The 25,315-nt window shown below is 42.1% G+C and overlaps 1 protein-coding gene across 1 annotated transcript in view; it reads left to right on the forward strand.

The window, feature by feature from the left end:
- LOC309543744 (protein MTSS 1-like) overlaps positions 1-18,999 on the forward strand; it is a gene marked incomplete at its 5' end in the record, with an annotated part of 59,457 nt that extends 40,458 nt beyond the window's left edge. The window contains 4 exons of the mRNA XM_082276187.1: positions 3,722-3,892; positions 14,677-14,835; positions 15,719-15,881; positions 18,003-18,999. Of these exons, the coding sequence (XP_082132313.1) occupies positions 3,722-3,892; positions 14,677-14,835; positions 15,719-15,881; positions 18,003-18,694 (1,185 nt within the window). The 3' untranslated portion in view covers positions 18,695-18,999. The remainder of the gene's footprint in view (positions 1-3,721; positions 3,893-14,676; positions 14,836-15,718; positions 15,882-18,002) is intronic.
- Positions 19,000-25,315: the final 6,316 nt, after the last annotated feature.

The raw sequence follows: 25,315 nt of genomic DNA on the forward strand, positions 1-25,315 counted from the left end.
GTGAACAACCTCAGATGATACACAGAGATGAAAGAAATCTCCCTACATAAGTTTTACATGTATATCTGCTCTCTCCAGCTTTCTACACTGTTTAGAAAGTGAACATCATTTTAGAATTTTCTCTTCCTATTCCAGCACTGGGTGGGGAGTCTGGGCATACACTGTGTGACACCTGATTGGAGGAAAGGCACACCTCCTTCCACATAGGCAGATGAAGGTATAAACATGCAGAGCTGTGCTGTGAATAGACCAGCTCTCTGCTAATCTATCTCTATGCACCCACCCCAACACAAATTTCCAGCTGCTTTTATCTCCTGTGTCGGAGAACTTGTCAGAAGTTATCATGTTGAAGGAACAGAGCAGCAGAAAAACACAGGACTTAGGGCTTTGGAGGGAGATCAGTAAACACTACAGATATATGTGCCCAGGCCAGATTTTATGAATGGTGTTTACATCCACTTTAAGCCACAGAGTGTCATTTCTACAATCCCCTGTGTTACATTAACTGATGTATCCAGTGCATGTGTTTTTGTAAAGATAGGCCGTTCTATACCTTATTTTATAGCACCGCTTGGCGCTGACCTGACCGGCCTCCTCTTTCTTCTCCCAGTCTCACAGCTACAGTGGGAGGGGCCGAGAAACCCCCACTGACATCAGCTAGGTGGAGAGAGGCGGCCGGTCACGTGAGTGGCGCTATGAAAAAGATATACATCGGCTTATTTTTACAAAACCAAATACACTGGGACGCCTTATTTAATATAGCACGGGATTGTAGAAAGAACACTCAGAAATTATAGCAGCAGTCGGAGCTAGCAGGGAGGGGGAGGACACCTCTCTCCTGCCAAGTGCCCCCAGAGCAAGCAGCTTGCTGTGGGGGCACCCAAGCAAGCACACTCCTGAGCCGCAGCTCTGCGTGTCCATTCACACACACACAGCCGCGACTCAGCCCAGCCCCCTCTTTCTGCTCATTGATTCACTGGCTGTGATTGACAGCAGTGGGAGCCAATCTGTCTCAGCTAATGAGCGGTGAGAGTCCAAAGAGAGCCGAGACTGTTGTGCACATCGCTGGATCATGATGGAGCTCAGGTAAGTTTTACGGGGGCCGCTGCTTATAGAAGGTTTTTTTATCTTCATGCATAGAATGCATGAAGGTAAAAAACCTTGAGCCTTTACAACCATTTTAAGCATAAGATTTTTTTCTGAGAACCGTCCATCCCAATTTAGCCTAAGTTTACAATATCAAGGGTCAGGGAACACGTGCAAACCGCTCTCGTTCCCGACCTGCAGGCAAAATGCACTTCTCTTTTGCAGATGCAAAAGTGTTCCATTGATTCCTAGTGACACCCCCAAGAAGAGCTTTTCGGGTGCAAAAATACGGTGCATTTCCATGTGGACGTGTTTTTTTTTTAAAAGGACCAGGGACTCTTTCTCTGCATTTCCCACAAGTACAGAATCCCATTCAAATCCCATTTAAATCAACGGGCTGCTGTGCCGGCACAAGCGTAAGCCGCACCACCCATAAGAGTGTGAATCTAACCTAATGTGGAAATGAGGTCTCTTGTATCACCCGAGGCTAGTCACTTCACGGGGTATATGTATGGGTTTGCAACCACTTTAAACTTTCTATATATCTGCCATCTAATACTATCTGTTTATGCGCCAACATTTTATTTTTCTAATCTAATAATAAAAATGTGTTTATTTTCTGGTAATACATTGTGGGGTTTTGCAGCAGTTTTATTTTCCATTATCATGAGCTGGGCTTTATGTATACGTTTGTTGTGAAGATATTTTGGATGTGGATGCTGTTGGTTCCATACATTTAAATTGTTATTGAGTTTAATGGTATTTTTTTTATCACACATCAATTTACCCTACTGTTATTTCATGTCCATTTATCATATTTTTTTATTTTTATTTTGTACAGAGCCATCATTACCTTGGGTGAAGGCAGCCATTTTGTGAGCTAATTGTGAAAATTTAGCCTAGGCCCCATAGTACATTTCAGATAAAGAGATATCTAGTTGTAGTTGGTTACATTCAACTGGACTTGTTCTGTAATGTTGAAGATATTAGAGCTTATCCAATGCATGTCTCCAGTTCTAATTACATTAGAATAGCCTTTCTCAACATTTTCAGCATGGAGGAGCTCTTGAAATAACTTTCAGGTCTCAGGGAACCCCTATTAAAAATGACTTTTTAGTGTGATGGTCAGTGGGAAGAATGCTCCTTACACTTGTGGTCAATGGGAAGCATTACCACCCTACAGATAGCTAAAAATTCATTGGTGTCAGAGGGAACTTATCTGAGAGGCAGAAATTGCTCAATGCTCAAGGAACCCCTAGCAACCTCTGGAGGAACCCTATGGTTCCATGCAGTGCCATCTTAAGCGCCTTATAGGCCCCCGGGCAATGCAGTGCACTGGGGCCCCGAGAGAGAGAGAGAGAGAATGGCACACACAGAGGAGGATATATAGGGCAGGAAAAGGATGGCACAGTCGATGGAGAGAGAGTGAGAAAAAAGAAATCAAGCAGCTGCAGCAGTCTGCTTACCTTCCATAACGGCTGCACAGCACATGAAGGGAGGAGGTGGGTGGAGCCCATCTTCTAGGCGCGGAGAGAGGAGGACGAGACGACGAGGAGGATCCTCCTCCGCTGTGCATGATGGGTCCTCTCAGAACGTCACTGGTTGCTAGATGCCAATCGGCTGGCCTTCCTAGCAACCAGTGTGCAGGGAGACTCAGAGCCACCGGCGGACAATGGGGGGGGGGGGACCTAGACCACCAGGTAAACTAATCTGGAGACTGGCCTAGGGGGGGGGGGACAGTGTAAATGCCACCCTGTGTGTGGGGCCCCTTGGCAAGTGGGGTCCCCGGGCAACCACCGGGCATGCCCAATGGAAAAGATGGCCCTGGTTCCATGGAACCTTGGTTGAGTAACCCTGCATTAGAACGTTTTTTTATTTATTTTTTATTGGGTATTCATATAGCGCCCACAATTTACACAGTGCTTTACATTCACATCAGTCTCTCCCCTCAAGAAGACTACAATCTAACTAAGCTCCCTACCTTTCATGCATACACATTATAGGGCCAATATACTGTAGACAGGAGCAAAATACCCTTCCAACATGTCTTTGGAGTGTGGGAGGGAATTTGAGTACCCAGAGGAAATGTCATGCAAGCACGGAGAGGACATGCAAACTACATGCTGGTAGTGTCCTGGTTAGAATTCAAACCAAGGACTCAAGGCAGAAGTACTAACCACTAAGCCAGTCTGCTGACCACCTCAAGCCCAGTTAAATGTGACTAACTACGACTAACTATACCATGACCTGGGTAAAGAAGAACCTTCACAGGCATTTATAGAAATGGGCCTAAGTTATGTCACTGTCGGCAGATTGTTATGATCATCCCTCAATAGGCCTCATGTACAGTATTACAAGAATAGAGTTGTGGAAGGAAGGATTGTGTTGTCCACAGATAGGTGTCCACTTTCATACCCTAACCTATGGTAGAAAATTTAACACAGAATGTGTTCTAGAAACACCTCTATTTTTTTTTTTTTTTTTTTTTTTGTGGTGCTGTCTACAAAATGGCTGCTACCCCTGGGTTTAGAGGTGGATCAATCTCAGCTTGATTTTAATCACCTTTACCATTGTATTGATTTTGCATTTTGTTCCCGGTTTTGTTTTTTTCCTCCTCCATGTTGTCTGTCTCCAGCTGTCTAATGGGTATCATCACTATGGCGAAATGCCTATGGCAGGCCATTTCACCCATTTCCCGCTCACAGTGTCCCGCCCCTGGACCCGATCTAATTCCGCTCATCCAGACTATCACTATTACACCATTGGTCCAGGCATGTTGCCATCATCCAAGATCCCTTCCTGGAAGGTTTGTGTTTGTGTGGTGCGGCTTTTGGCTTTGATGTCCCATCTCCTCTTTCCTGTCATCTAATCAAACCATTGTCCGGGGTTTCCTAATTTCTGTAAAGTTTTGATCTTTTTGTAAAGACTACACAACCGTACTGAACTCACCATCTCTCTAGATTGTCCAAAAATGATTATGCATTAAAATCATTTTGATCAGAATAAAAGGAAAACTGTAGAATTTTAAAATTATAAGTATTTAAAAAAGTACTACTTACACTGTGTTGTCTCTCTCAGCTTTATTCATCTTCTAGTGTAGTTCCATGTAATGCTAATTTTTGGTACAGAATTCAAGAAGAATTCTCACTTAATTTTTTCATTGTTCTGTCCCCCAGGGTTCAAAGTAATGATCGACCGACACCGATATTTTGGTCATAGAATATTGGTATCGGCCGATATTGGCTGATATTTTCGGACATTAAAATTTTTTTTTTTTTTAATGCCAAAGGTACTGTGGTGGAGGGATCTGGGGGTCTAAAAGACCCCAAACCCCTCCTCTGCACTTAAAAGCATTCAAAACGCCAAGTTTTTTTAATTCGGCGCCGCCAGTACTTGGAAGTGATGTCATGTCATGACATCACTTCCGGGTACTCGACGCCGAATTAAAAAAAAATGGAGACCCAGTCAGACGGCGGTGGTGCAGGAAGGATGCCCAAGTTCTCCTGGTGAGACGCGAGACCCGGGGTGAGCTGTGGAAGGTGGCGAGAGGGGGGGGGCGTCCCCTCCCGCTCCTTGTAATGACAGCCAAGCGGCTTCTCAGCCGCATCGGTTGTCATTACAAGTCAGCCGACCGTCAGCTATGGATGCCGGTACCGGGGTGATGCCTCTAGCTACAGACATCACTCTGGTACATGCACTTTCCCTAAATATCGGCAATATCGGTAAATCCAAAGGCCGATTCCGATATATATCGGGGAAAGTGCATATCGGCTCCCGCTATATCGGTCGATCCCTAGTTCAAAGTACATGGAATACACATAGTCCATTGTTCCTTCATTTGTAGGCCTAGCTAACAGGTTGGACGAGATGCTCAACAACGTAGATAGCAAGCTTCTTGTTAACTGACGCTTGTCTCCACTCCAAGAACTTGCCTTAGACCAGTGGTGGCAATTGGGTGGGTGTGTTGGATGGCCTTTGGGAAGTCTACTCTCCTAGCTAGGCTTACAAAGCACGTAGGAGCATGGAACTAAGTACTACATGTACTTTGTCCCCTGGAGCACAGAATGCTTAAAGTAAAATTAAACCTACAATTTTTGATTTTTTTTTGTAACCACTTCTGGACCGGAAGGATTTGCCCTCTTAATGACCAGGCCATTTTTTGCCATTCGGCACTGCGTTATTTTAACGGAAAATTGCACGGTCGTGCGACGCTGTACCCAAATAAAATGGATGTCCTTTTTTTTCCCAAAAATAAAGCTTACTTTTGGTGGTAATTGATCACCTCTGCGATTTTTATTTTTTGCGCTATAAACAAAAATAGAGCGACAATTCTGAAAAAAAAAAAAAAAACTATTTTTCACATTCTGCTATATAACATTCCCAAAAAAACATTTTAGGCCAATTTGTTTTCTGCTACATATTTTTGGTAAAAGAAATCGCTATAAGCTTATTTTGATTGGTTTGTGCAAAAGTTATTGCGTCTACTAACTATGGGAAAAATGTATATAATTTTTTTTTTTTTTTACTAGTAATGGCGGCGATCTGCGATTTTTAACGGGACTGCGACATTGCTGTGGACAGATCGGACCCCTAACTTACATTTTTGACGCTTTTGGGGGGACCAGTGACGTTACTACAGTAATCAATGCTAAAAATATGCACTGTTAATGTAATAATGCCATTGGCAGGGAAGGGTTAACCCAGTGGCGATCAAAGGGTTAAATTTGTACCTAGGGGAGTGATTCTAACTGTGTGGGGGTTGGGCTTGTGAAATGATCATAGAGACATGTGATCCTACATAGAAGGATCACAGGAGCTCTGTGATCATTCCAGAGAGAAGAACAGCTGACCGTTCTTCTCTCTCAGCGGGGAACAATCGCGGGTGTCCCGTGGCAATCGGAGCCGCCTGCCCCTTTCATCGGAGTCCCCACTGCTCGCCCCCTAGCTGCAGGCGCGCGACCGACATATACCTAAGGCGGTTCGTGCAGGAGGGCCAGCCTGCCGCAGTTACTTACCTGCTCTGTGCAGCTACTTTTGCACAGCCCAGATCCTCCTCTTATTGGGTCCCCTGCCTGGCACTCTGGGATCCTCCCCCCTGCTGAGTGACCCCATAACAAGCCGCTTTTAAGCTAATGCGTGGATTCCAGCAAGAACATTCTCCATAGGGATAGATAACACTTAAAGGCAATAAAAGGCAAACTGTACACTATACATATGTGTATCTCAACCTGAAAACTCTAGTAGAGTATTATACTACATTTAACCATTGATTAATGCAGAAGGTTTAGAGTTTTAATGATACTTGTTTTGGGGGGGATTTACAGACAGTGCAGAAAAGGATGGAAAATGCATAAAAGAAACACATGACCGTTCACGAGGCACACATATAGTAAACACACACAAAGTGGAAACATAAATGGGCTGTAAACTAATTATTCAGTTATGGTGAGGTTAGTAGGCATTGTGGAGTCCCATACCTTTCACTGTCTGCCAATTGTATTTTCTTGCTTAAAATTCAGTTCTGTAATCTGTTTCTTCCGTTATTGTAAGTTGGCAGTTATTTGCCTTGGATTGGATTTTGACACCCTATGTCAGTGATGGCGAACCTTGGCACCCCAGATTTTTTGGAGCTACACCTCCCATGATGCTCAACTACAATGGAGTGCATGAGCATCATGGGAAATGTAGTTCTAAAAAATCTATGGTGCCAAGGTTTGCCGTCACTGCCCTATGTTTTATTTTGATGGGAACTTTTGGTCATATAACTGTTTTTACATCTATAGGTCCTAGTTATAAAATTAAAATAATTATATTTGATTGTACTGTTTTCTGTATTTGGCCTATCATTTTCCTCTGGATTTTCTCCTGTTACTGTACCATGTGTCTGCTGTAACCAATCACAGCAGGTCACATTACAGTTGTAAACAATGGTTGACTTCCTTTCAAGCCATTCTTAGGCTCCATGTACACGGGACGTTAAAAGTCCCTTTGAATGCTGGAATTTTTAGGACGTTTGAAACGTCCGTTAGGTTGCGTTTGTACCCGCGTTTAGCGGGCGTTTGCTGGCGTTTGCATTTAGAACCGTTCATAGAGGTCAAAAAAATGATTCCCCTTTAAAATGGAAAAACGTGAACGCTAAACGCGAGTCATCGCGTTCGGACGCGTTCGGTCGCGTTTGTGTGTTTGAAACGCCGGGAAACACACGTTCGAATGCAAATAATTGCGTTCTAAAAAAAGTCCCTGAACGCAACTGCCTGCAAATGACTGTAAACGACCATGTGTACATGGACAGATAAGATAACATGGAGCTGCGTACAGGGGCTTCTGAAAAAAACGCCCAACTGCTCCTAAACGGCCATTTCCAACGTCCCGTGTACATGGAGCCTTAGTGTTGCTAACTGTGATTGGTCACAGGGATTAGATTGTATAGACTGGGCCAATCACAGCCCATCTGCGCCATGTGATCAATTGTGGCCAATTGCAGCTAATCACAACAAAAACTGAAAGAACCGATTTTACTCAATGCCATAAGCAAATGTGTAAAAATAAATGACTGATCACTTCACTATGGTACCATTATATTGCACTGGTAAAAAAAAAAACTTAAAAAAAATATAATAGAAACAAAAATATAATAAAAACAAAAATATAATAAAAAAAAATTGGAAAATGTTTTGGGTTTTTTTTTGTACTTTCACCAGTCAGTGTCTCTAATCACTGTCACACCCGTTTTTATATGATGACGCTGTACTGCACTGGTGACAATATGTAAAAAAAATAAATAAACATTTCAAAATATTATGACAAAAAATAAAAACTTCAAAAAACTTGCCATGCCTTTTACTAAATACTAAATACCTTGGACTGTCTTCATTCCAAAAAGGGGTCATTTGGGGGATATTTGTACTGTCCTGACATTTTTGGGCCTCAAGAAATGAGATAGGCTGTCAGTACATCAGGAATGATCAATTTTCAGACATACAGTGGGTACGGAAAGTATTCAGACCCCCTTAAATTTTTCACTCTTTGTTATATTGCAGCCATTTGCTAAAATCATTTAAGTTCATTCTTCTTCCTCATGAATGTACACATAGCACCCCATACTGACAGAAAAACACAGAATTGTTGACATTGTTGCAGATTTATTAAAAAAGAAAAACTGAAATATCACATGGTCCTAAGTTTTCAGACCCTTTGCTCAGTATTTAGTAAAAGCCCCCTTTTGATCTAATACAGCCAGGAGTCTTTTTGGGAAAGATGCAACGAGTCTTTCACACCTGGATTTGGGGATCCTCTGCCATTCCTCCTTGCAGATCCTCTCCAGTTCTGTCAGGTTGGATGGTAAACGTTGGTGGACAGCCATTTTTAGGTCTCTCCAGAGATGCTCAATTGGGTTTAAGTCAGGGCTCTGGCTGGGCCATTCAAGAACAGTCACGGAGTTGTTGTGAAGCCACTCCTTTGTTATTTTAGCTGTGTGCTTAGGGTCATTGTCTTGTTGGAAGGTAAACCTTCGGCCCAGTCTGAGGTCCAGAGCACTCTGGAGAAGGTTTTTGTCCAGGATATCCCTGTACTTGGCCACATTCATCTTTCCCTCGATTGCAACCAGTCGTCCTGTCCCTGCAGCTGAAAAACACCCCCACAGCATGATGCTGCCACCACCATGCTTCACTGTTGGGACTGTATTGGACAGGCGATGAGCAGTGCCTGGTTTTCTCCACACATACCGCTTAGAATTAAGGCCAAAAAGTTCTATTTTGGTCTCATCAGACCAGAGAATCTTATTTCTCACCATCTCGGAGTCCTTCAGGTGTTTTTTAGCAAACTCCATGCAGGCTTTCATGTGTCTTACACTGAGGAGAGGCTTCCGTCGAGCCACTCTGCCATAAAGCCCCGACTGGTGGAGGGCTGCAGTGATGGTTGACTTTCTACAACTTTCTCCCATCTCCTGACTGCATCTCTGGAGCTCAGCCACAGTGATCTTTGGGTTCTTCTTTACCTCTCTCACCAAGGCTCTTCTCCCCCGATAGCTCATTTTGGCCGGACGGCCAGCTCTAGGAAGGGTTCTGGTCGTCCCAAACGTCTTCCATTTGAGGATTATGGAGGCCACTGTGCTCTTAGGAACCTTAAGTGCAGCAGAAATCTTTTTGCAACCTTGGCCAGATCTGTGCCTTGCCACAATTCTGTCTCTGAGCTCTTCAGGCAGTTCCTTTGACCTCATGATTCTCATTTGCTCTGACATGCATTGTGATCTGGAAGGTCTTATATAGACAGGTGTGTGGCTTTCCTAATCAAGTCCAATCAGTATAATTAAACACAGCTGGACTCAAATGAAGGTGTAGAACCATCTCAAGGATGATCAGAAGAAATGGAAAGCACCTGAGTTAAATATATGAGTGTCACAGCAAAGGGTCTGAATACTTAGGACCATGTGATATTTCAGTTTTTCTTTTTTAATAACTCTGCAACAATGTCAACAAATCTGTGTTTTTCTGTCAGTATGGGGTGCTATGTGTACATTCATGAGGAAGAAGAATGAACTTAAATGATTTTAGCAAATGGCTGCAATATAACAAAGAGTGAAAAATTTAAGGGGGTCTGAATACTTTCCGTACCCACTGTATATCATAGTTTGTGGACTCTATAATACTTTATTACAGACTAAATAATATACACTGATTTGGGTTATTTTCCCCAAAGTAAGGGCTCTTTCACACGGGCGTTCCTTTTTTTTTGCCCGATCAGGTCCTTTTTTTTTTTTTTGTAACGGACACGGATGACACTTGTGTCATCCGGTCCGTATGTCCGTTTTTCATCCCATCCGTTTGCGGATGAAAAACTGACATAATGCATGTCTATGTAAATACGGATGTCTGCGGATGACACCACTGACATCCGTTTTTGCTTCAGTTCCGTTTTTTGAAAGGAAGAAAAAATAGGGTTCTCCTCCGTTCAAAAAAACTGAACTGAACTGACAAAAAACGGATGTCAGAGGATGATCATCCGATGACATCCGTATTTACATAGAGATACATTATGTCCGTTTTTCATCCGCAAACGGATGGGATGAAAAACGGACATACGGAACGCCCGTGTGAAAGAGCCCTTATGTAGCAGAATACATTTGGCCTAAATTCATGAAGAAAGATTATTTATTTGCTAAATATTACAACAGCAAAAACAAACAGTCGTTTTTTTATTTATTTATTTATTTTTTTTCCTCTATTTAGCAAAAAATAAAAAACCCATTGGTGATTAAATACCACCAAGAGAAAGCTCTATTTGTGTGAACAAAATGATAAAAATTTAGTCTGGGTACAGTGTTGCATGACCACGCAATTGTCATTTAACCACTTTACGCCTGCCTGCAGTAATATTACTGCGGCAGAGTGGCTCGTTATCGTCTGATGACGTAGTACTACGTCGTCAGACACTCCCCTTGCTCGCTCCCGCTGTATTCAGTCACAGCGGGAGTCGGGCCAGGGGAGGAGCAGCGGCGATCGCCGCCGATCTTCCCTGATCGTCGGGGATCTAGTGTGGAGATCCGCCTGCCTGTGTAAACACAAGCGGGCGGATCTCTTAAGTGACAGGCAGGGTCAGATTGCAGGGTTCAGCATAACTGAACCCTGGATCTGTCCTTGTGTCATTCAGTCACCTCCCCCCACACATGTCAGTAAGCACCGGGCATACATTAACCCCTCCCTCTCCAATAAAATTAACCCCTTCCTGCCAGTGTCATTTTTACAGTAACAGTGCATATATATAGCACTGATTACTGCAGTAATGTCACTGGTACCCCAAAAGTGTCAAAAATGTCAGTCAAGGGTCCAATCTGTCCACCGCAATGTTGCAGTCCCACAAAAAAAATCGCAGATCGCCGCCATTACGCGTTTAAAAAAAAAACACCAAAAATGACATAAATCTTTCCCTTAGTTAGTAAACGCAATAACTTTTGCGCAAACCAATCAAAATACGCTTATTGTGATTTTTTTTACCAAACATAGGTAGCAGAAAACAAATTGGCCAAAAATTTAAAAAAAAAATTGGTTTTTACATCTTTTTTGGGGGGAATTTCATATAAAAAAATTTTAAAAATATTGTTATTTTTTTCAAAATAAATGCTCTTTTTTTGTATATAGCGCAAAAAGTAAAAATCGCACAGGTGATCAAATACCACGAAAAGAAAGCTCTGTTTGTGGGAAAAAAAGGACGTAAATTTCGTTTGGGTACGGCGTCGCACGACCGCGCAATTGTCAGTTAAATTCGCACAGCGCCGAATCGCAAAAAGTGGCCCAGACGTAAGACAGCAAAATGCTCCGGTGGTAAAGTGGTTAAAGTGCGACAGATTTATTTATCAGTCACATGACCCTCAACTCAAACCATGAACTACGTACACATCACAGCCTAGATCTTGGTCAAACTTCTAAGTAAACAGTTACATGATCAAAGGTCCTTTAACTGAAGAGACTCTTCAACTAAGTAATCATTTTAAATCTAAAGTTTCCAACTTTAAACTTCTGTTGTTCTCATTCTGTAGCACTGCTCAATATGTGTCTGACTTCTAACTGCACAGTAGTCCTTTCATGGGTCCATGTTGTCTTCAAGATCATGCTGTCTTTTTTGACGGCCCCTTCAATTATTACTTTTCCTTTGTACTTATAGCAGGGCTGGATTTACATAATTGGTTACCAAGACTCCAGGATTTGCTGGTCACCTTGGGCTTCATTCACACAAATAAAAGAATGTAAAAAAGCAGTTGATGTTCTCGGTACTCTCATTACAAGTTTTAACTGCCTCCAATTATCAAAATAAAATATTTCCGGCAGTAGTGTTCCTTCAAGTCCTACCATCTGGTAGGGACAGAAAACGTATACAGTTTCCTAGTTTGACGTTTTAGGTGTAATTACGTTTTAGGTGTAATTATTTCATTCTGGTGATGTTGTACTTGTGAATTTAATTCAAGGACTAGCATTTAAACCAGTGGTTATAACTGGATATTATGCTTTATGGCCTTAAAGTTTGTAGACTCCTGACCATTATATCTATATCAGCTTGTTAGACATCCCACTCTAAACCCATGAGCATTAATATGGAGTTGCCAACTAGGGATCAACCGATTTATCGGCAAAGCCAATATATTAGGGGCCGATATGCACTTTTCCCGATATATCGGAATCGGCCCCGGAGGTTACCGATATTGCCGATATTTCGGGAAAGTGCTTGCACAGGAGTGATGCCTGCAGCTAGAGGTATCACCCCGGTACCGGCGTCCATAGCCAACGGTCGGCTGTCTTGTAATGTCAGCCGATGTTGCTGAGTAGCCGCTCGGCTGTCATTACAAGGACCGGAAGGGGATGTCCCCCCCCCCCTCCCGCCGCCTTCCGTTGCCCGCCCGGGTCTCCCGTTCCACCAGGAGACCCGGGCAACCAGCCTGCACGGCACCGAAGACCCTATCAAAGCCGCATTCAGCTCTGATCGTGTCTCCATGTAAAAACTCGGGAGTGATGTCATGACATCACTTCCGGGTACTTGGCACCAAATTTAAAAAAATTACAGCATTAAAAACAGCCAAACTTGGCGTTTTGAATGCTTTCAAGTGCAGAGGAGGGTTTTGGGGTCTTTTAGACCCCCAGATCCCTCCACCAGAGTACCTTTTAAGAAAATAAAATAAAACATTTTTTAATGTACGAAAATATCGGCCAATATCAGCCGATAACGATATGTGATGACTGATGACCAAAATATCGGTATCCGCAATAAAAAAACTATATTGGTCGATCACTATTACCAACCTCCCCTCCCTTCCCCACTTGCAGCTTTAACCACATCAGCTCTTATGGGATAGCTTTTTACAGTATTTTGGGAGTTTTCTGTGGGAATTTGCCCATTTACCTAAAAGAGCATTTGTGAGGTTACTGATATTGGATGAGAACACCAAGCTCATAATTGGCATTCTAACCCCAAAGGTGTTCAGTGGGGTTGAGACCAGGGCTCTGTGCATATCATTTTGTTTTGGATCCTTCTTACTACATTGGGAGTTTTACTATTCTAATACTAGGAGAGGAATTGGCTGCAATACTATACAGATACTTAAATAGAGCCAATCGAGTCTATTGTGCCAGTGGCCTCTTAGGTGTAGGGATGCTACAAGTTAAAGATGCTCTGTACTACAGAGGCTGTGCCCAAAAGAGGCACACAAAGGTCAAAAAACTAGAGCTAGTATAGCTTTTCCCTATTACCGACCTGCCTTGCCTCACATTGTATCTCTATGGAGGGATGGAGGCTTAGGGGCAGGGCTGTGCAAATCCAGATCCACAAACACAGATCCACAGAATGAATGAAGCAGAAGCAAAAGACTCCTTGCACTGTAGACCCCCAGATACAGCTTCCACTCCTGCAAGGGGAATTGTGAGCAGTACAGTAGTGACATGCCCACATCTAAGTCCAAATCTGTTAAGTCTAGCAGTCAGAAGACGCAGTGCCTTAGATTTTCTCTCTTTAGAAATTTCCCTTTGTAATCTGAATCCTTTTACTTTAGATCTACAGCTTTGAGGTTCAGGGCACAGGAGTGCCTAGGCACAGGAAGTGCACTGCTATTTTCAGGAAGCATTCAAGAAGAAATGTACATTATTTAGGGCAGTGTTTCTAAACCTGTTTTCAATTAAGGCCCCTTTTAAAATTATGGACAAGTCTCAAGGCACCCAGTTCTAAAATGTAAAAAACCTTTTCATAATGCAGCAGCATCAATACGTAGGACACCCAACGTTAGAGGTGATGTATTCTTTCAAATCAAATACATTTTTGCACACTAGTACCGACTAGTATTCCAGTGTTTCTCCTCTCCCTCAGTTTCTCTCTCGCACTCAGCTAATGTGACCCCAGTGTTGATGGAGAGGGGCAGGGGAGGGTCAAACAAGGATACTGTGCAGGCGATCAACACCCTTCTCAACACTGATGACATCACTGGTTGTTGGGATGCCGGTGGCTGGAAGGTTGAAATGGTGCTCAATAAAAACCTGTGGCTTTGTGTAACTAAAAGGCAGGCTTGATGCACCTGCTGGCTTGTGTACAATTTTTGGGTAATTTTGGGTAATTTTAGGCTTTTTACCAAGGCTCCCTGGTTGAAAAAGGCTGATTTAGGGTACTAGTAGAGAACAAATATGTCTAGAGTGGAAATCTTCACTATTTTACTTCTAGCGCACTTATACACCTTTACATCCAGTTACCAGCAAGTAAGCGAGTTTTATAAGGGCCTTTTTATAGACTTGTAGAAATTGTCTGCTAGCAGTTAAGAGCCCAGCTGCATGTGGTCTACCAATGCCAGGTAAAGATTTTTTTTTTCAGGAAGGAGAAAGAACAGATTTTGTTAGCTGGAAGCAGTATTATTTGTTATCTCACTAAGTCAAGTGCCATGTATTAAAGCAGAGGATTTATCTCTGCTGGCTAAATAAGAGCCTGACATAATGAAAAATCCAGCCCTGATATATGTCATTGTTCTCATTTCTCTGTGTACTTGCTTTGGGGGACAGTAATCTTTCCTTAAAAAGAGTCATGTTGGTGACATCCATATACAGCCTCTAACCTTTCATTCAGGACTGGGCTAAGCCAGGTCCATACGACCAGCCTGTGATGAACACTCTTCAGAGACACAAACGTGAAGTCGACCTTTCTTCAGGAGCCCAGTTCATGCATCCCGGACTAATTAATGAGGCTCATTCACCCCGCAGTGCAAGAATGCCCATGGCATCAAGGGTAAAGTTTAATTTGACCAAAAAGCATGTCTCTAACCCTTTGTTCTCAGATTCTCTTCTTTCTCTAGCTGCTAACACCAATCTTCAGGAAACCATGCTTTATTTTACAGCTTAATTAGAAACTCTTTCTGCACTATAGTACGCCTAACCATAGAAATGACCATGACAGGGCTCTTTTAACATCTCGTTATCTTCTCTTTATGCTTTTTAACTGTTAACTTTGAGTTTGCCAGAATGGATATTTGGTTTGTTTAGAGCAGAGGTGCCCCGCCATTTTTTTTTTTTTTACAGCAAGGCAACAATTGCCAAAATTGTAGGCTGATAACCCTACAATTTTGGCACAGTAAATGAGCAAAAGATGGGCCTATCCCAGTTATGACCCCAAACTGCAGTTTTGCAAACTAGCAAAATACTTTGGGACAACCACCCTCCATCATATGGCTCTGACCATAAATGGGATAGATCTGTCATTTTGGCTTGACTGTGGATCCCCCAATTGCAAATGCAGCTCTGGGTTCAGTTGCAAATGCATGGAGGCACAGACATTATTCTTTCAGTAGTTCCAAATTTCCAATTGCCCTGCAAGGACTCCAAGGAGTTTTGTTTTAGCAGAACAAATAGTATATCTGATTGGATCATAATCTACAGATCTGGCACCTCTGGTCTGGAGACAACCTGCGGGCCTCTAGCAAAGAGTTAGAGGTGTCAGCATTGCTCAGGGTCTCCAGAGGTTGAGTTGAAGCATGATTGAGCAGACATTCCAGGACTTTAAGAGTTGGAGGTCTGCGGGTTGTCCATATCTGTTTACCACAATAGACTCGATCACAACATTTGCTTTCTTAGGAATTTTTCATTTATTCTTTTTTTTGTGTCCCCCCCACCAGCAAGGGGAAGAAGCAGAAAACTGTGACGATCTGGCTTTAGCCCTGAGCAGAGGACTGCAGCTTGATACACAGAGGAGCAGTCGAGATTCCCTGCAGTGCTCCAGTGGATACAGCACACAAACCACCACCCCATGCTGTTCAGAGGACACCATCCCATCACAAGGTGAGGAACACAATAGTCCTTATTCTAAAACATCACAGATGAAAACTGTTACACACAGCCTCGAATTAGCATCAAAGGTACTGTGAGTTGTTATATTAACCACTTTACCACCGGAGGATTTTGCTGTCTTACGTCCAGGTCACTTTTTGCGATTCGGCACTGTGCAACTTTAACTGACAATTGCGCGGTCGTGCGACGCCGTACCCAAACGAAATTTACGTCCTTTTTTTTCCACAAACAGAGTTTTCTTTTGGTGGTATTTGATCAACTGTGCGATTTTTACTTTTTGCGCTATAAACAAAAAAGTGCGTAAATTTTGAAAAGATAACAATATTTTTCACACATATGAAATTCCCCCCAAAAAAAAGGAAAAATCTAAATTTTTAAAAATTTTTGGCCAATTTGTTTTCTGCTACATATGTTTGGTAAAAAAAAAATCACAATAAGCGTATTTTGATTGGTTTGCGCAAAAGTTATTGCGTTTACTAACTAAGGGAAAGATTTGTCATTTTTGCTGTTTTTTTTTTTTAATGAGTAATGGCGGCGATCTGCGATTTTTTTTTTTTTTTTTTTTTTTGCGGGACTGCGACATTGCGGCGGACAGATCGGACCCTTGACTGACATTTTTGACACTTTTGGGGGTACCAGTGACATTACTACAGTAATTAGTGCTATAAATATGCACTGTTACTGTAAAAATGACACTGGTAGGGAAGGGGTTAATTTTATTGGAGAGGGAGGGGTTAATGTATACTTGGTGCTTACTAACGTGTGTGGGGGGAGGTCACTGAGTGACACAGGGACAGATCGCATGTTCAGCTATGCTGAACCCTGCAATCTGTCACTTAGGAGATCCGCCCGCTTCGTTTACACAAGCGGGCGGATCTCCAAACTCGATTCCCCGACGATCGGGGAAGAGCAGCGGAGATCGCTGGCCCAACTCCTGCTGTGACTGAAAACAGCGGGAGCGAGCCTCCGGCGGCGCGTGAGCGCCGCCCACAAGGGGAGGAGTCCAGCGACGCTGGATGGGAACGAGCCACTGTGCCGCAGTAGAGGCACAGTGAGCGGTCGTAAAGTGGTTAAAGAGATCCAGTCATAACCAGACTTATGCAAAAATCTGAATATTCAGTGTTGCATTGGTAGAATTTTGAAGGCTTAATGATGGTGGAGGAGAGCAGTGATGACTGGGCCTCATTAAGCAATTTCCTAGCAATAACCTGGGAGTATTTCAGTCAGGCTTCATAAGGTATGTAAATAGCCAACACCTGTTGCAAGTGCCTTATTCAACTTTAGTCAGAGCTGCACAGTTTGTTTTTTTATCTACAGACACCCCTTACCAGAGGCGTGACTAGAACCTTCAGGTGGCTGGTGCAAGACACCATGAAGGGACCCCCCCCCCTCCTCCATCCAAGCTCCGGGCTTCCAGTTCTGGGATGGCATCCATGGACATCCTCCCAGAATCCTGCCTCCCACATTGATCAGTGCTAAAAATATGCATGGTCACTGTACTAATGACACCAGGGAGGGGTTAAACATCTAGGATGTTTAAAGGCTTTAATTTGTGCCTAATCAGTCTTTGTGTACTATGTGTGCTGCTTTTTACTTGGGGAAGTGATGGATTTTTTTCCCTGCTTTGCAGGACTCCATCACTCAATCAACTTTTCCCCTTTCAGAACGGAGCTCTGCCTTGTTTACATAGGCAGAGCTCCGTTCTGTGTGGCTCCTCGCCGATCAGTGGGTGTCAGCAGACATCTATTGGCTGGCATACCGTGTGCTAAATCACAGCACTTCCACAGCAAGTGCCCCCTACCTGAAAGTGCAGGGTGATCCAGCGCAGGAGAGCCGCTCTGCCACCATATAACTAAGTTATGTGGTCGGCAAGTAGATAATGTGTCCATATGTATGGTTTATCAGTTTTAAGGAAGAACTATCTTAGTTTCTTTTGTTAATAGCAGTCTTTTCTTTTTTATGCCTGTGTGGAAGAATGAAATGGAAACCCTACTTGCATGTTATGGTGAAAAATAACTCTGCAATACAGTATTTATCCCGGCCACATTAATAAAACCCCAAAGTCTTCTACAGGAAATTCACTTAACACTCATACCTCCCTTTTGTTTCTAGTTTCAGATTATGATTACTTCTCGGTGAGTGGAGATCAGGAGCAAGAGCAACAGGATTTCGACAAGTCCTCCACCATCCCGAGAAACAGCGACATCAGTCAGTCATATCGCAGGATGTTTCAATCCAAGCGCCCTGCGTCCACGGCAGGATTGCCAGCCAACTTTGCGCCTGTTATAGTCACTCCTGGTGTGGCCACCATCCGGAGGACACCGTCTACCAAGCCGTCAGTGAGACGCGGAACCATCGGAGGAGGTCCCATTCCAATAAAGACACCAGTTATCCCGGTCAAAACCCCAACTGTCCCAGACATTCCAGGTGGTCTTCCCAGCAACACTAGTGAAGAGTCACCTGAACAGAGCCCCGACTCACCATCCATCACAGAAGGAGCCGTGCTGGGCGGGGACATACCTGCATCCTTATGGAGTGGACAAGCTTCTGTAAACCCCCCTGTCCCGGGAACCCCTGGTGTCATTGCTGAAGAGCAAAGGCCAGGTCGGTCAGAATATGAAGAGGAAGAAGATGAACAGGATGGTCCTGTCATTCCTGAACCCACAGGCCAACCAGACCCCGAGACAGCAGATACTGCTCTGATAGATGCACCGCAGGGAGAAGATATGCTCAACGCAATTCGCCGTGGGGTCAAACTGAAGAAGACCACCACAAATGATCGCTCAGCTCCTCGAATTTCCTAGAGAAATAAAAAAACAGGGAGTGTCTTCCGAGCCGGGTACAAGGAACTGCACCCTGACACTTGTCTTTAATCCATTCCAATCTATGATCGGAGGATTTTGTAGGAGCATACAGAGGGTTGACAAACTCTTCAAAAAACAAATACTACAATAGTTCCAAAAACAGCAGCGTAGAAAAGACAACCTTAGAATCTGTTGGTGTTCCAATTGTAAATAGTGATTTTACTTCTGCACATAGTTAATCCCTTTTATGTTTTTTTCCTGCTTTTCATTTCACAGATTCATTTTTATTTCCATAAAGTGCCAAAACCCATATTTTAAGAATAAGAAAGTGTTCCTACAAAGGATGAAGGACTGGGGGTTGTATTGCCCCTCCTCTTGCATTCTGTTTTGGACTTGTACAGATGGACAGCGGATAACCCGTCTGCTTGGCAAGGGGCGGGTGCAGTTCAATGGATAGCCATGGGGCTACTTAATATGAGGTGTAGACCACCTTCGCGTCAGAGCAACCTAACTTTTCCTATACAAACACTACGGCTAATATTTTTTTTTTTATTATTTTAAATTCTTTGTTGTTGTTTTTTTTTGTTTTTTTTAATGCTGATATTATAAATTATTAACAATTATGAGCAATATAAAAATTGAAAAAAAAAAAGTTTTAGCATGTAATGGGGGATTTAGTGATGAAGACTACCATTGTTCACCATGCTGTCACTCACACTGTAATCTAGACATTACCGCTTGCATCTACCATGGTGATACAGTCCAAATAAGCCATACAGTAATACAGTGTTCCCAATTTTTTAAAATGCTATTAAATCTCATCCTTTCAGGAGTAGTTTGTCAATCCCAGCATGCCACTTTTGGCACTTTTCCACTGCAAGTACCGGCTCGGCTCTACTTGGCCCGGTTTGGTTTTCCACTGCATGGTACCGCATGGTACGGTGTTGGAACGGTTCGGTATGGTTCGGTATGGTTTGGTATGGTTTGCTTTTCCACTAAAGTAGTACTAAAGTAAGTGGGTGGGATAACAACGATTCTCTGACCAATCAGTGGCTAGTAGTGACAAACAGCTGCATGCAAAGGATTGTGGGATATAGTACCGGTATGGTACCTCTTGGAACCACAATCGAGGTGGTACTGTTTTAGAGAGCCGTACCGTTCGGTTCCATGTAGTGGAAAAGCGCCGCCGTACCGAACCGTTCCTACACCGTACCATGAGGTACCAGCAGTGGAAAAGCACAAAAGCGAGCCGAACCGTTCGGTTCCATGCAGTGGAAAAGCGCCATTTAATTACTTAGTGTATTGCAGTGTAGCCAGGGTTAAAGTGTAACATGGTCTACCAACAGTAAAGACAGCAATTTTGTGTGGTGACCATTTTGTCTCGGAACAAATACAATTTTGAATCAGTTTTTGCAGTCTTACCTCTGTATAGTCTATAGACGAGGCTTTCTCAACCAGAATTCAATGAGCAATATTTGCCTCTTTGATAAGTTCCCAATGACACCATTGACTTTTTATGTATCTTTAGGTGGGCATTCTTCCCACTGACCATCACACTAATGTATCATGAGATATGGTCATTTTGTGCATGGGTTCCCTGAGCCTAAAAAGTTTTTTCAAGGGTTCCTGTGTTGAAAAGGTTGAGAAAGGCTGCTGTAGACTGTCCTCTGTAGACAAAATCAGTGACATCACATGTAACTTCTATCATAGTCTCCCTGCATCAGACTGTTTCCCTTATTGACTTAGTATGCCTTGTTCTGCACTGTGTTTTGTGTGGACGTTGCTACCTTGGCAAAGACAGGGCTTTTCTTCCTCATTGAGATTACCAAACCTCAGCCCAGATCTCCTGAGACTAGCAGTTAGAGGCAGCAGTGCCTTAGATCTCACACTGCAGATATGCAGCTACAGGAGTGCCTAGGCACACTTACAGGAAGTGCACTACTATTTTTGAGAAGGAATGCAAGACCAGAGAGACATTTATCAGGGTACTGCTTAGGTACAATAAGAGTCGGTTCACACTAAGGCGACACGACTCCTTACTACTTCGGGGGCGACTTGTGCATTACCATGCACCACGACTTCGGAGCGACTTGCAGGGACTTCACATAATGGAAGTCTATGCAAGTCGCTCCGAGGTCGCCCCGAAGTAGTACAGGACCCTTTTTCTAAGTCGGAGCGACTTGTGTCGCTCCTATTAGAACGGGTCCTGTAGCGGTCAATGGACCGCGAGGGAGCGCGACTTGTCAGGCTGATAAGTCACGCTAGTGTGGACCGGCTCTAAACGTTTCTAGATGTCCTCTATAACAACTCGGATCTTAGCTTTTTCAGTTGAGCTCCAATTTAATAGGCTGAAATTCCATATTCTCAATATTTTTGACCCAACAAAATAGCTACACCACTGCTCACATCGATAGCGCACTTTAGGTCTCTGCCCCTATTAAAAGGGATTGATTTTTATTTCAATGCTAAATCCTCAAACCACTCTTGTGTTTGTGCTTCTCTCTCTTCTGTGTGCTCACATTACTTCACTAATTAAATAAAGGGATAGTTATAACAAAGGTAATTATAATTCATTAAAAGGCTAAGGCAATTATATAATTATATTTATGGTAGCAGGGAGTATATTAAAAAAATTTTACATATGCACCACAGGACCTAGCTGGCTGGGTCTCATTTGAACCCCCCTAAACACGTTAATGTAGGCGTTCGCTGCACTGTTAAAATTAACATAGAGGTAAGTCATTTTAAAACCACCCTTTGTTTATTTTTTGGCAAGTTAGAAACATGTAGCACAGAATTTTTTGCATATGCTGATAGAAGGAACGTCCGTGCTGGCTTTTAAAAACTAGAGTGAAGAAAACGGATCAAGCAGGCCAAGATGAAACCTGATTGGGTGGTAGGACTGCACAACTTCATCCCAGTCTAGTTTTTAAGGGACAAAATTACATTTTATGAAGTCTGTTCTCACGAATGACCTTTTTTTTTTTTTTTTGTATTCTATGTATTTTAGGATTGTTTATAGATGGAAAAGAAAACTGTATAGATTTTGTTTTTTTTTTCATTCTTTTAAAATAGACGTGAATAATTAACACTGTCTTTTGCTGTGATACCCACTTTTAGAGGTCATAGGAAATCTGCAGAAATGGCTATTTGGAAATTCAAACTCTTATTTCCCAGGTCAGATTTATTATCACATAAGTATTGGTATTATAGAAATTGCATGCTCAAGTGTCTGAAGGAAGCAACATCTTAATTTCTCTGTGGAGACTGAAAGGGAGAATCTCATTCACACACTGAGGCCTACATTTATGTGGTTAAACTGAGTGCTTTTGTATTCGTAATTCGGTTAGGCATAACAATTAAAAAAAACTGTATAGAAAAATAAAAATATAAAATAAAATTAATACTGTAAGGGAAAATAAGTATTATAAATCCGGGTGTACTTAAAGCTATCTAACAGAGGTAGTACCCAGCATCAAAGGTGTGAGGTGACTCAAGATGGCATTCTTGTACTTGAATATTTGCGGAAGAAGTGCCAAGCATAAATGGTATATTTTTACAAGAATATTTCTGATTTTATTAAAAAAATAAGCAGAAGAAAATATTTCAATCATTTTTTTTTTTTTTTTATAGTAAAGGAATTTTTTGTCTATTGTGCACTTGGCATGTACAGTAAGCAGGGCTGGTTCGTGGGACCAAGGGCAGAAATGGAATATTAGGCCTACACGGGCCTGAGGAATAGGGCCAGACATTCTCAACCGAGATTTCAATGGAACCTTAGGGTTCCTCCAGAGGTTACTAGGTATTCCTTGAGCTGTGGCTGATTTTGGATTAACCTATCAGTAGGTGATGAGTACAAGTCGGCTACTCGGTACGTTACGAAAACCCAAATCTTTATTTGATACAATTACAGTGGATACAGCCAACATGTTTTGGCCATGATGGCCTTAATCCTATAATTGATAGCTATATCCACTGTAAATTTATCATGTAGCAAATAAAGATTTGTAATTCAGAACGTACCGAGTAGCTGGCTTGTACTCATCATGGACTTGTGTTTTGGGAGTGAATATCCCAGCCCAGTGCACTGGTTTTCAGCATCACAAAGTTAACAAAGCAGTAGAGCTTGGGTCCTGTTTATGTTTATACTTTTATCAGATTGTACCTGCCTAGCTCCAGGGCAGTGCCACTTGGCAGAGCCATCAGCATGACACCAATGGCCTTTTTTAACTGTCTATATAAGTGGCATTCTGACCATCACTGTAAGAGACCTTGTTCTTACCGACCACCACTGTAAAGGGAATTTTTCCCACTGACTCAAAAAAAATGGGGCTTAGAAGGGGATCCTTAAAACATAAAAAATATTTTAAGGGTTCCTTTGTGGAAAAAGCTAGAACAATGCTGGGTTATGTTATAAATTAAGGAAATTACATTACTTTAACCTCAAGGCAGCTGTGCCATAAGAATAATTTGAGGGTAACATTACAAACACAATTTTTTGTCTCCGAAAATAATCAATTTCTCTAAAAAAAAAAAAAAAAGTGCAAATGTTAGGGAAAGACGATAGGTATGTATCATTGTCCACCAAAGATGCACCAAATGGCTACAGCCATTTTGTAGGCTTTACCAATGAATACAGTCATTATCTCTTTATACCAACATTTAGAATAACTGAAGAGCTTGTGAACACAAATATGTACATTATTAAACCTCATTTCCACAGTTTACCAGTTAAGATAATTGGCTTGTAAAATAATGCACAAAGCCTTTAAATACTATAATTAGAGTTTGTAAACCAGTGACAAAAGCCACCAATATTTTTCTGAAAGACATAATGGGCAGCCATTCATTGGCCATGCCAATGGAAGCTGCCATTTTGGAACCTTAGGGTGTCGGAGATGAATAGAGCGTTTCTTGAAACTAGTCAGTGGGCTGACAAGGAGTTACCTAGTTAGCATGATACAGATAATCTGTTCTTTGAGTTCAATTAAATTACAACCTAAAAAATTTTACTTCCATCAATAGAACCCTAAACCCGCAGAATAGCAAAAATGCTTATATAGCATGATCCAGTTTACTCTAATGCAAATCTTGATCCTCTAAAAGGCAATCAGATACTCCCTGGTCTGGATCAACAATCTACAGTGTTAGTTCTACAAATATAGCCAGTTATATTTTGTGCAATATAATAAGCTACTGATATAGCCAATTATATTGCACCATAAAAAATGGCTCTGGATAACTGTAATATGATATACTGTTTATTCTAGCTGATTCAAAATGGCTTCCTGCTTTTTGTTTAACACTGATTGGAAAAAACATTTTTTGCCAGTTCCTGCTTTGTAATATAACTAAATTGCCCTTTGTTCACCGTGTCAATCGTCATTTTATTAGTCACATAAAGGAAGCATTGACAATGCATTATATTCCATCCATAGTGCACAGTAACCACTCCACAATCATTTTGTAAAAAGAAACAAATCTCCCACACACAGAATGCTCTTTTATAGAGAAGGCATGTTCATACAAATACATATTTTTTCTAGAGCAATATCATTTGTTTAACCTATTAAAGTATATAAATATATTTAATGTCACCATCTACGCTCATTGGACAACAATGATTTTTGTGGCTTAGCTGAAATGCAAAGTGAGTTGTCCAGCCACCGAATTTGTTTGATGCCAAAATATCCATACTGTAAAGGTGCTAGTCTCAGAGAAACGATGTCTGCAAATTTCTTGTTGGCTGTTGTTAATGGCGTAAAGTAGTATGTGAAGTTGTCGTGTTAATATATGAAGATGTACACCGCTGTGACTCCTTTCAAGATGTTATGTTACAGTATGACATTAATATTAAAGGGCATGGTTCAAAAGTATGTCATTATTTTTGCCTCCTTTCCGTGTCAATATGGTAAGTTCGGCTACGGTTAGTTGGGGCAGTGACCACACAAGGGGAGAAAAAAAGGTATTGGAAAGCCAACTTTTTTAAATACAAAGAATTGCGTTGGCACTGTCCGCAAGCTAGGCCTTTGGAAGATTTTTCTTTGAAATGTACCCCTTACCTGTACACAGTGGGGGCAGCAAAGTGAACCAGAAACTTGTAGCAACACCAGAGCCATCTTGTTTTGCTGAACATAAGCAAAACCTAATGAGTGAATAGCAATGAAGTCTTCATTTCCCTATCTCTAATCACCAGGAGTATTTTGTTGTGTGAATAGGGTTTGAACCCATCTGCTAACCAGGAGTATATAACTACACTAAACTTTTACCTATCTTTAAAGTGAAGCAATTTGTTTTCCAAGCACGTAAACATAATGTACAGTAAGCATAATCTGTTCTATTGGATGTTTCAAACTCACTCTTTTTACTGATATGCAAATTTAGACTATTTTATCAATAGTCATGAGCTAGGAGCTAGGAAATGTACATATTTGCCAGCACACCACGGATCCTCAATTAAGTTAAAATCTTTTTTGAAGAATGATCACATCACAGAAGACATAGGTTTCGGAGCCGCGTAGGGACCGCATGCCTAACGAAGGGGTCCTGCGTGGCTCCAAAACGTTGCACTGTGTCTTCTGTGTTGTGATCATTATTCAATAAAGAATTGGATGTAATTGA

The sequence above is a fragment of the Pelophylax lessonae genome (assembly GCF_965119305.1).
Source record: "Pelophylax lessonae genome assembly, contig: HAP1_SCAFFOLD_338, whole genome shotgun sequence".
NCBI classification, from domain to species: domain Eukaryota; kingdom Metazoa; phylum Chordata; class Amphibia; order Anura; family Ranidae; genus Pelophylax; species Pelophylax lessonae.